The sequence below is a fragment of the Python bivittatus genome, unplaced genomic scaffold (genome assembly GCF_059951505.1).
Source record: "Python bivittatus isolate LINGU-HERP-01145 unplaced genomic scaffold, Pbiv_v1 ctg000480_np1212, whole genome shotgun sequence".
Classification (NCBI taxonomy): Eukaryota; Metazoa; Chordata; class Lepidosauria; order Squamata; family Pythonidae; genus Python; species Python bivittatus.
This window is the reverse complement of record NW_028277075.1, coordinates 75,888,350-75,900,287: the sequence shown is the minus strand read 5'-3', so window position 1 is coordinate 75,900,287 and position 11,938 is coordinate 75,888,350. Positions and strand designations below refer to the sequence as shown.

Here is an 11,938-nt window from a genome sequence, read left to right as displayed (position 1 = left end):
CGAAGTACCATAGGCCCAGATAAACCCTATTACAAGACTCTTTCTGAGGGCGCAACGCGGGGGACAGGGACAAGCGGGGCTTTTCGAGGGAGGCATCGCGCTAATCTCGCCTCGCGATGGCGGCGCCACGGGCCTTCTCTGCCCTTTGGAAAGGCGGCCGGTCCCTCCCGCGCAATGGCCTGGAAAAGGGCGGCGAGCTTAATCCTCCAGCTGAGCTGGGCTTTGTTCCGAGGTGAAAGGGAATCGGTGCGTCAGGGCCTTTATCTTTCGCTCTTCAACTGCTAAGCCAACATGCCCGCTCCATCCCATTATGGGCCTCGGAGAGGCGAGGCATCTCGCCAGGATGGGCAAGAGGAATGGACAGGCCCGGCTGACTTCCCTCCCACAGTTGCCCTTGCTGACTCAGCGCAACCCGTTGTGCTCGACCCCTGTCACTTGGCCGGGCCGGGCTATATAATGCGGCCGGGACCCCCAACCCGGCATCGCCACTCTTGCCGCTGTGTGCTCCGCCAACGGTAAGTCCCTGCGCGCTGCTTTGGGGTATCCTGGCACTCTGCAGGTTCGCCTGCATTCCCCGGGGTTGGGGAAGCGCTCTTTTGCAGTGGGGTGAGGTGAGGGGTGGCTCTTCTGGGACGCTCAGTCTGCAGTCGGTCGGTCAGCCGAGCGCTGAATGCAGAGAATCAGCGCGCTCCGCCGAGCTGCCGCGCTTCCTTGGCCTGGGTAGCCTTGGAAGCCGTTTGGAGATGCCGGCGCTGGACGGCGGCTGCCGCTGCTGCTCTTCGCTGGCTTGTGGCAGGGTGCTGCGGTCTGAATTGCATGAGTGGACGGGCGGGGGAGCCTCCTTCGCAACTGGATGGCCCGACCTGGAGGCCGACGGGGTCCGAGGGCATTTCAGCGTCGCCTTCCTTTCTAATTCTTCGCGTCTCGCACGTTCTCAGCAGGGCTATTAGACTATGTCGACAGACAGAGAGAGAAGAAGCGGACCGCCGAGATCTGCAGGTGTGTGCGCGCATACATTTGAGCGCATGCCTACACGATCTGTGCGTGCACAAATGTGTGCTGTATATCAGGATTGAGAGGCGTGTGTAGAGTGCCGCAGGTGCAAATCTGCCACCAATATAGCTACAAGGCAGCCATAAAGGAAAGGCCTTCAGTTTGGGCTCCCCTTATGCAGTGGGGAGGCAGGAGAATGTCCCTTGAATTTGGAAATTCCCTTCCATCAGGTTCCTTCCATTCCAGAATTCTCAGGGGTTCCTTGGGATCAGGGATTTTACAAAGGCAGCCAAATGCTAATTGAGCTATGAATTAAAAGAAGGATTAGCAATTGCTCAAGACATTTGGCACCCAAATCAGAAAATTAAAATGCCTGTTCCCCTCTCCCCCATAGCTGTAGAGTACTGTATGTTCAGGCTCTCTTTGCAATATACTGAGCCCTACTCAACCCTAAACAAGATCAAAGCATGTTGTGTAAATATAACCACTAATTCTTCAGCAGGCCTGGTTAAGGGTGTTGAGTGAACACTGGCAATTAATAATAATAATGTCAAATTATTGACAATTTGCTACTGTTGAATAATACTCCTAAACATGCTCCTTGGGGTGAGGTGCTCCTTCCTATCTAATATAATTGCTGCTGGCATGAATATGTATGTCTCTATGGCTGGGTGCCTAGCATCACAGCATGTCAGCTATAGTGTGGTTGGTTTGATTCTATCTTAGTGTGTTGTGTGACCCCACTTATGCTTTGTAATTCTCTGTTTATGGCTAAGTGTTATGTCTGAATCCAGCCAATGGTGGCATAATCAGTAAATCATGGTTTAGTCCAGAGAATGAAAAATGTCTTTGTATAACGGTATACAAGACTATATGATGTGTAAGAGCTGAGATGTCATGTCATCCAGTTTATCAATATACTAGGCCCTTTGTTGTTCTTCTCTGTCACACTCTTAATTACCACTTGTGTGAATTCAACCTCTGGATAGCAAGAAGAAGATAGTGTTCCATTATGCAGATTAGTCAGGGAGAAAGAGAAATAACATAAAGGGAGAAAAATAGATGAAAAGGAAGACCATACACCCTTTCTGTCTCCACACCCTGCAATCCGCCCAGTAGCAATACTATCCTGTTCAACTTCTGTTCAAAAACAAAGTTTTGAACACTTTTCCTCTTCTTGGCCTCTCAGGTTTCCCTAAGCCTGCCTCTTCTCTATTTAGCAATCTTGCACAGTGGTTGCCACTGCTACTCCTTGGTATCTTTGTCCATAGCTGAGAGACTTTATCAGACATATAACACAGAAGGGACTGAGTTCGATTCACACATACACATCTCTCCCTACACCTACATACTCCAGCTGCTCTAAGAATGGACTCTTAACTGTCATATTCCACCTCCACAGCAAAAGATTTGCCCATGACCAGCCAACACATGGAGAGCTTGGGGCAATTCAAGATCATTGTCTGGGAAGAAGAAAACTTCCAGGGGAAGCGCTCTGAGTTCCTGATGGAGTGCCCCAATGTTATGGAACGTGGTTTCCGCAAGATCCGCTCCATCAAAGTGGAAACTGGCCCGTAAGTGTTTCCACAGCTCACAGTATATGCTGGGAAGCCCAAAGGACCTATTGGTCTTTTCAGCTGATTCTGAGAACCTGTATACTTTCACATGGAGTATAGATAAATAAATGCCTTTCAAAGGAGCTGTCATCTTTAAAGCTGACTGATTAACTAAAGCTTTAATTGACTGATTAATGGGAGGAAACCTTAACTGATTTTTAAGATTCATTGAGATCAGACATTAAAAAGAAGTAGCAGTGCTGCAAATTCTAACAATGAAATGTGGGTTTTGCTTATTAAATTCTTAGGTATCATACTCTGCCATCAACACTTTAAAAAAAACTCTGTTGAGTTATAGAAATATATAGCTTTATTTAAATATCACATATTAATCATTTACACATTGCTTAATTACTCTAAAGTATTTAATCATTGGAAAGCCCTGAGCCATTTACAGGATAATACGATCCAGTGTGTTTTGAGAAAATATTAATTTTTTAACAATTTTAATGAAGTATTTGTAAATAGCAAAGTCAAAGTATGAATTATTTTTGCAGGTTACTTTTGCTTCTGTATTGTGTATAACTTCCATAAGCAAGCTATTTAAAAGAGGAAATAATAGCAGATAAACCCTGTCAAAGAGTTGTATAAAGGGAAAAGCAGAGTTCTGTAGTAGAGCGCCTGCTTTATATGCACAGTCACAGGTTTGATACTTTGCATCTATGGTGAGATGCCATTAATTTGAAATAATTCTGCTTGAACTTTTGAAAAGCTGCTGGCGATCAGAATCCATGTAAGTCTGAAAGGCCAATAGTTTGATTCATTGTAAAGCAACTTCTTCTATATTTACCCCAAACATCAAAGAATATTTACAGCCATCACAGTACTGCAGAGAAGATGATTAAGCATGTAGGAAGTAGGGTGTCCCATCCTTTTTAACTCTAAAACAACATGCATATTTTTGCCAGGGTACCTATATTAAGAGGTAAGTTAACACAGCAAGTACTTGCTTCACTGAACAACATCTGCAAAACTAAAAAAAAAGCGCATTGTTACAGTTACTATGGAAGAGAAACGGGGAGAGATGCCCTGTGTATGACTTTGCTCGCCTTTTGTCCCATAACTTTTTTGGGGATCCTATTAAGATTTGATCCAAATTTGAATTTGATTTTAGAGTGTGAAGCCACATATCTTCATATTTTTTTCTCTTTTCTTGACCAATAGCTGGGTGGGCTTTGAGTATCCTGAATATCAAGGACAGCAATTCATCTTGGAGAAAGGAGACTATCCTCACTGGGAGGCCTGGAGTGGAAACAGCGGTTACAGGACCGACCACCTACTCTCCTTCCGGGCTATCAGATGTGCTGTGAGTTCTCTTTAAAATACTCAGAAGGGACCCATCCTGATTTTCTCCCAGAGAGCACAAAGTAAAAGGATTTTTTTCTTAAAAAAGAGGACCACCAGGCAAGGGAAGTCCAAATCATTGCATTGAATTGATCGTTTTCGAAAATAACCACACAAAAGGGTATTCCATACTAATTTCATTTGCTGCTTCTAATAAATTATGTGGAAGCATGGCAGAAGAGTAGACAAGAATAAGGAGCTTAAAGTGAAATTGCCAAAGCGAGTAACATTAGTTAAGCTGAAATAAAATTAATTGGCTTTCTGACAAGCTGACATCTGCCTGATGCAGAATAGATGCTCTTAGTAGAGGGGCAAGTGAGATTTTGAAGTGCTCTGAGTTCTTCATTAGAAGACTTTCAGACCCCAAAAGTATCAGTGCAATTTAAAAAGAACCACTCTCCTCTGGGGCCTGTCAGGTCTGACCTGGCGTGTCATGTAGTGAATGTAAACTTGTGTTTAATACTGCAAGAAACACGGAGTGCACTAAGAGGGACCACCAGGGAGAAAGGTTTGGAGCAGTCGTGACCACCTCTTCTCTTGCATCTTGGGGAATTCAAGTATGCAGGCCATATAGCCTCTGGACTGTGACCTGATAACCCTAGAGTATAGGGTTGTGTACTCAGATATATATAAGCGATTTACTCCTATTGTGCAAAACACAACTACTGTCACATTTAATTTAGTGACTTTCGCATGTGAGAGTGGTCGGAGGAGGATGTTCCCCAAAGACAAAAGCATACACCTTTATGTAAATTAAAAAGGCCAGTTCCAAGCCTTATGACTGCTTTAGAATCTTGTATAATTGACTGGAAACAAAAGTATCCCCCACTTTATTTCTTCTATGTGGTTCAGAACAAAATGCCTTCAAAGACTGGGTTTGGCTGGCAACCCTAAACTGAACCAGTGAAATGACTAAGATTTGGTTGCACCTGATTGATTTAAGATGGGCCTTATTTTATTAACTTCCTGTACTCAAAATATCACTGAGCTAGGACTGGCAGGATGGAGGAGGAGAGGCAGGGAGGTTCAGGCACTGGAGAATTACCTACCCTACTGTACAGAGCATTGGGACTATGTACACATCAATTTGAATCTGCAGAGGTCAGTAGAGGACATCTCCAAGTCCAAAAGTTGCACTTCTAGGCAGGATCAAAATTAGACAGTAGACCCATGAAGAAGAGGAGACACATTATCAGATATTCTTATATTGTAAATTGTCCTGCAAACCTAATCCATAAATAACTATAAATTAAATGGTATTTATGAACCCTTCTAGACAAAAGCCATTGTCCTACAACATGCTAACCCTTGGTTTATTTAACTGTTAAGCTAATTTCCTAAATTTATACAATGCACTGAACTATAAACCACACAGCTAAATTGTGCACAGACATTGAGCCCAAACTAGCCAATCAGATTTTTGCCTACTGTTGTGTTAATCCTGTCCAAATTTATCCATCCAAAAGCTGAGTGGGTGGGGCTAAGGTCACCTTTGTGGAAAAAATATGAATGCATTCATGATAGTTCAGGCTTGGATTGAAGACAAACAAGTAAGTTAGGCATTTTGATTTTAGATGAAAGATTTAAAATGGACGTATAAACCAGCCATATATTACAAAGCTACCAGAAGTGAATAACCAGTATGGACAGGAGTGTTATCTGTCAAGGTTTTAAAAAGGGGATAATGGAGAGTTTTGTGTGTGTGAGTCAGAATGTATAACACCCATCGCCACAAAGCTATAGCCGGCACATATCGCTCCATCTCAAAAGCAGCTGCTTCTGTTCCAAACTGGGCTTTAAAGTCTCTGCACGTCCCCATCTCTGGGCTTTAATAAGAACCAGTCAGATTATGTCCGCACTTTAATAAAGGGCTGCAAGATAGCATCTTCTTCTTGGCTGGCAGGATCACTTGGTGGAGTGCAGGCTGCAGGGATGTGCAATGGAAGGAAGGAGGGAGATGCAATAATGCCAATTTAACCCCTTGGATCCATGGGATCCTGGGAACCTACAAATCCTAAACACTTGGAATGTTGGAAGACATTTTTTTACATAATATCTCGGGCTTCAAATTTTTTCTGGGAAGCAGATCAGCAGATGTTTCCATGCATGCACACTCATATTAATTGATAGAAATTCACAGTAGCTGCTTGGAAAGAATATACAAAACACAAATTGACCCCCAAGGTAGATGAAAAGTTAAACTTTGTGGTAATTGGTGACTTTAATCTAGAAGGCAAAAATGAGTGGGCCCTATACATCTGGGACAGTTTTTCCCAACTGGTGCCCTCTGGATTGACCATGCTGGCTGGAGATTATGAGTTGAAGTCAAGCATGTCTGGAGTTCACTGTTTAGGAAAAAATAGAGTATAAGGTGCCTTAGGCAACAATAGACAAATGATAACAGAATCTCACATTTTACACATATATAAAATACCATCAACCAAGTTGCTTTTAGAGAGTGTCAGTAAATTCCTGTGCCAAGAAGTTTGCCATCTAATGATCAATATGTGGGAGACAATAACACAGGAGAAAGGTTGATGCACCAGGAAAAAAGTATACTTGGATTTTATTTTATAGGTAATGAGGACTAAAGTCCTGCCCCAAAGGCTTCACATTAAATGCTCGGGTTTAGAGGTTGTAAGAGCCTGTTATGAAAGATTTGCACTATCAGCCTTCAGAACATGTCTTGCACAATTCATTTGCTGCCAGCTTCTTAATGGATCCAATTTAAAGTGCTGGTGTTGACTTTTAAAGCCCTAAATGGCTGAGGGGCTGACTATCTGAGTGAAACTCTCACTATAAACCTGCCCAGTTTGTTAAATCAGCAGGAAAAGCCCTTTTAAAGATATCCCCATTGCTAGAAATTTGGCCAGCTGCTACTTATCCTGTGTAGCCTCCAAGGTATGGAATGTTCTCTCCCCAATCTCCCAGTATTTGGAAAAATGCCAAATTTTTCTAGCTGTAGGAGGTGGGCAAGACAGAGAAGTGATGAAACATGTGTCATGACATCATAATGCAAACTCTGCCCTTTACCTACTTGCGTGCAGATGCTACAACACCGATATAAAAGGGCAGAGCTTGCATAGTGATATCACAATGCATACTGTCATTTTGGCAGTTAGGTATGGACACCTGTGCAAAAATGTCTCTTTTGCCAAGCTTTTAACTAGTTGTGGTATAAACTGAATAATAATAACAGCAGCAGCAAGCACAAATTAACCAATTTTAGTCTAGTTTGTTGTCTGAACCCAATTTCTGTGGTTCATTTAGGGTTCAATGAATCATATAAGTCCAGAAAATTAATAAAACGATGGATAAATGTAGTAAATTAACCATGAGTTAATTTGCTATGGATTAATGTCTTATGCATAGCACATTGTGCAAATACAGTCTAAGCCACAATTCACAGAAGCCCTTATCTTCCTTTTCATGAATCCTGCAATATCCAGCTATCAGGGGGTCAGTGAAATAGATGGAGAAAATAAAAGAGGATTAATAGAAGAAGGGAAAAAAGAAGATGAAAAGAAAGAATGATGGGAGTCATAGGGTAGCTGATGTAATTGTTTATCTCCAAGGAACTTTATTTTTTTCCATATTGACAGGGTTTATATATCATGCTAAACCATTATGTGATTTGTTTGGTTTTGGCTTAGCGTTTTATAGTGATCCAGCCCTTGTGAAGTCTATACCAGGATTTCTTCCTTAGCATATTGTGGGAACCTAGCCAATGCAGATTTAGTTGATAAACTGTGTTATGTAAGGGATGGCTTCATTTGGGTGAACCAGTGTTTATCTGCCAGACAACTCTCTGCCCAGGTTTCTCATCCATTCATCTCTTCTTAGCTCACATCTATTTTCCCAACCTGATTTAATATTTATGTCATTGTTCATTTATCTTATGTCCTGTTGAAGGTGGAAGAGGTGATTCAGTTCCTTATATGGCCAGGAATTCACTATTAACAATAAGAGTTAAATGGAATGGTTGTGTATAGAGATCGAATATCTCTAAATAACACGTGATGAGAACAGCAGCGACAAAAACCAAAGATTATGGCCATCCGCTTAATTTATGAACTTCTGGAAGCATCTGGTGACTGCCATTAAAAGGGCAGATTAGATAAGCCTCCCAATTAGTTCTAATCTGAAGCAATTAATAGTGTGCTGCTTTGAAATAGGAGGGAGAAACCTTTGAAATAGAGGGCAAGCCTCAAATTAAGGATATGGCCTTCTCCGGCCTTGCTGCCCCTAGTTGTATTCTAGGACAGTAACTCTCAGCCAGTATGGTTATTGAGGCTTCTGGTTGGGAATTCTGGGAGCTGAGGTCCCAACACCCCTGAAGGACATATCAGGAAGAGGAGGGCCAGGGCAGGTCAAAGTAATAAACACGAACCACGTTGCCCTATCTTTAAACAATTAATATCTAGGAAAGATAGAAAGAGACCTGGGAGCTAACAACATGCATCTCTCTCTGGAGAGGCATTTCAAGAATATTTTAAAGTCCAAGACGGAGAAAGGAAGCCTGAGAATTGGGAAGAGGAAATTTAAATAGGGGTAACCTGTTTTGCCCACATTTAGTCCTACTCTGGGTCATCTTCCACTTTACTCTATGTTGCAGAACCATAATGACAGCAAACTGACCCTCTATGAGGGAGAGAACTTCCAAGGATACAAGTTTGAGCTGACCGATGACTATCCATCACTGCAAGCCATGGGCTGGGGCAGCAAGGAAGTAGCCTCCATCAGAGTCCACTCCGGGGCGTAAGTGATGCCTTCTGTTTCTTGGTGCAATTTTCTGTTCAAGGTAATAAGTATGAGAGAGCATCTGCTGAGTAATTACCTTGGTTTAATAAGAGCATCAGTCCTGTAGTCTTCTCAGTTCTGATATCTTCTGTATATGTATTGGGCTACTTTACTCATCATCCCCAAGCAAAGTGGCTATGATGATAGCACACGATGATCATTGTAGCAGGTATCAGCAGATCTGAAGAAGCCCATAATAAGGAAGGTGGCCTTAAATTTTTCTAGCAGTGAGTTTGCTGCTCAGTCTTCTCCATAGTTTTAAATTCCATCATCAGGTTTGACTGGAAACAGAGGCTGAGCTCACACATTGTATTAAGCCATGATGGGGATTCTTTGGTTTTGGCTGAGCATATTGCATTAAAACAGTTACTGAAGTGGGTAAACTATGGCTTATGACTGAGCATTCCCATAGTGACTTATTTAACAAACCACAATTATCACAAGCTGCGTGAACCCAGCAAGCCAACTCTTTTCAAGAGACCTCAAGGAATTACAAGGAAGTTTCACTTCTTGTGTCATCTCTTTTGTCCTCATATTGTATACGTTTAAATACATTTCTCAGCGTTCAGTGATTTTTTAAAGTACTGTATAAAAATCTACAGCACTGCTGCATCATAGAGATATGAATACAACAGATCCACAGACCCAGCTGATTGAATAGATCTTCCAAAAATGATTGCTGCCTTTTAAAACAGCAACAACAGCTACACTGTCTCATGCCCCTGCTTTCAGTCCCTTTTAGGCTCCATCTTCCTTGGGACTGGTTACCTGGTCCAAGGACTGGCGGGGTTGGGATCCAAAGGACTGGTTAAAGACCAGTGAAATGCTGTGCTACTCCAACCTGCCACCCTCCAGATACATTGGGACTATATCACCCAGCATTCACAACCAGTATAGTTTAGGTGTTGTACTATCCACATATTCCTTAGGAAAAGGTGTGCTGTTCTCTTTCCAATGGAGGAACATGTGTCAGATTGCCTGTCTTCCCTATGTTCTGTTTTGTTCTCATAGGTGGGTGGCATATCAATATCCAGGCTACCGAGGCTACCAATATATCCTGGAACGGGACAGACAGAATGGTGAATTTCGGAAGTACAGCGAATATAGCACCCAAGCCCATACCAGCCAGATCCAGTCCATCCGCCGTGTCCAGCATTGAGGCAGGTCTTAGCAGCAGCAACAGTAGTATTACCTCTCCTGTGCGACCCCCACCCTCACTTTGGCCAAGTAGTAGGCCTCCTGCACCCAGTAGTTAATAAAGGCATTTACCAAAACCCTTTTTCTTTTTGTCCATCTGTCAATGAAACCTTTGTTCTGTGATTCGTATGAGTTGCTAGTGTCTCTACATCAAACTGCTGTTAAAGGCTCCAGTTACTGTGGGGAGGTGAAAAAAAATGAGAATCCTATTTGGTTATGCTTATGCACAGGAAGGATTGTTTAAGGGAGCCCTTTGCAATAGAAAGAAGATCCCAGAATAAGTTTTTTGTACAATGCACTCTGCCTGCTTTCCCTCTCCTACCAAAAAAATCAATACATGTTAGGATATTATTTGGATATTGACTTATGACCAGGACCACAAATGAACAAACAACAAGTCTAAGCAAGAAGCTGAACTGAAAGCAATTATCTGCAGGAGGGTTAGCAATGTAAATCTTTTGCTGCAAAAACAACACGAAACAAAGGTCTTTTGACACCTGAAAGACTGATTTATTATTACATAAACTTTGGCCAAAACCTCATCTTTGAGCCCTAACATTGTTTGAAGAGCCCTAGTAGCAACATAGACTGGCACAGATCCTTACAAACGATGTTTACTTAGTAGCCTTCTCCCCAGCTGTTAAATGGTCAAGGGTGGATGTTCCCAACTTAGAGTAGGGTTACCAATTGTAAAATCAAACAGCAGGCACAAATGTGTCCCAGATTCACCCAGGTGGAATAGCTGTTTGATGTGCAGAACCAGCAGGTGAAGCTTTTCACTTCTAGAGATGAGCTGCAAAAACAGCAGCTCTACAGAGAATTTAAGACAACTGTAATGAGACTGGGCTCTCCTATTAGTGCCTGAATCACTGGGCACCCGTAGCTAGCTGGACAGCCCAAGATCTCTGCAGATAAATATCCAGGCCCATCAAGGCACCACAGTGGGCTTCCTGGGGGTGGGATGAAGTGGGGATATTGGAAAGTCATATACTCTTTCTAAGTGCTATACCCAGATTTGTGATAACAACAAGGCTTCATGATAATACAAGAAACATGTTGCAGACGCTCAGAGGCACTCTCTTCATTCTTCATGTCTCTCAAGGCTGAACCGATTGGCATTTGCTGATCAGTGGTTTGCTTTAAATGCCAGCTGTTGAGAAAAAAAAGTCTTTTTTTTCCACAACTCATGCTGGCATGCTGTTTGATCTCAGGACAACAGGCTCCTGTAGGCTGTATCCTACAACACTTCATGTATGCTAGCCCACAGAGCTTGGAGCATGCTTTTCAACAGAAAATAGTAGTTCAGGCTTTGACACCAACGGGAAAGGCTTGTTTTGACTAGGAGAGGCTGGAAGCATTTGTGCCTTCTCAGCCATTCCTCTTTCTGTATGGCTTGGCAAACCACCTAAGGGAGTCCTGCACACAGAGCATCTCTGAGCTGAAGCATCTTGCTTGAAGCCCTTCCCCAAAAGCAACTCTGCCAGGCTCCACCTCTCAGAGTCAGCTATGTGTTCACATCCGCCTAGGGATCCGGGACTGGGCATCATTTCATCTGTGACGAGCCACCCCACCCTGAATAGAGGAGGAGTATACAAACAGCCAGGAATGGAGCCAGAAAATGCTCTTATTCCCTACCCCCTTCACACCCAACATACACACACACAGACAATACATACAGTACACAAGTATACACCCCCTGCAATCCAGTGGATCAATTTTCTAAACAATGGACCAACTTTGCAACAAAAATTCCCTCCCTCTGCTTGAGCCTATTGCACTGACCATCTTACAAAGGACATTATTCCCACAAATATCTTTCTTGATCCACCAGTAGAACATTGCCTGAATAGGAGCAGGCTTCGTTGCTAGCCCAGCACAATTCATCTGGGTGGATGGCCTGAAGTGAGCCAATCTGCTACCATCTGACAGAATTCTGATGGGACATGAATGCAGGTGATGCTTCCAGGGCAAAGCCATGTGATTGCACG

The 11,938-nt window shown here is 42.9% G+C and overlaps 1 protein-coding gene across 3 annotated transcripts; it reads left to right on the top strand.

Moving 5' to 3' along the window:
- Positions 1-259: 259 nt before the first annotated feature.
- Positions 260-10,020, top strand: CRYBA2 (crystallin beta A2). Of its 3 annotated transcripts, none has more exons than XM_025163951.2 (6): positions 260-515; positions 942-999; positions 2,396-2,567; positions 3,774-3,915; positions 8,569-8,711; positions 9,765-10,020. In XM_025163951.2, the coding sequence occupies exons 2-6, from the start codon at positions 954-956 to the stop codon at positions 9,910-9,912; spliced, it is 651 nt and encodes a 216-aa protein (XP_025019719.1). In that variant the 5' UTR covers positions 260-515; positions 942-953; the 3' UTR covers positions 9,913-10,020. The 3 variants fall into 3 exon arrangements, with proteins under 3 accessions (XP_025019719.1, XP_025019291.1, XP_007419883.1); XM_025163523.2 differs by having other exon boundaries at positions 261-515; positions 939-999; XM_007419821.3 differs by lacking the exon at positions 942-999 and having other exon boundaries at positions 263-515.
- The last annotated feature ends 1,918 nt before the right edge of the window (positions 10,021-11,938 follow it).

What these genes read in the sequence shown, in the direction of transcription:
- CRYBA2 (XM_025163951.2), top strand. Translation starts at nt 954, where the DNA reads ATGTCGACAGACAGAGAGAGAAGAAGCGGACCGCCGAGATCTGCAG. An exon ending in TCCGGGCTATCAGATGTGCT is followed by an intron (nt 3,916 to 8,568) that starts GTGAGTTCTCTT and finishes TCTATGTTGCAG; the next exon opens with AACCATAATGACAGCAAACT. An exon ending in ATCAGAGTCCACTCCGGGGC is followed by an intron (nt 8,712 to 9,764) that starts GTAAGTGATGCC and finishes TTGTTCTCATAG; the next exon opens with GTGGGTGGCATATCAATATC.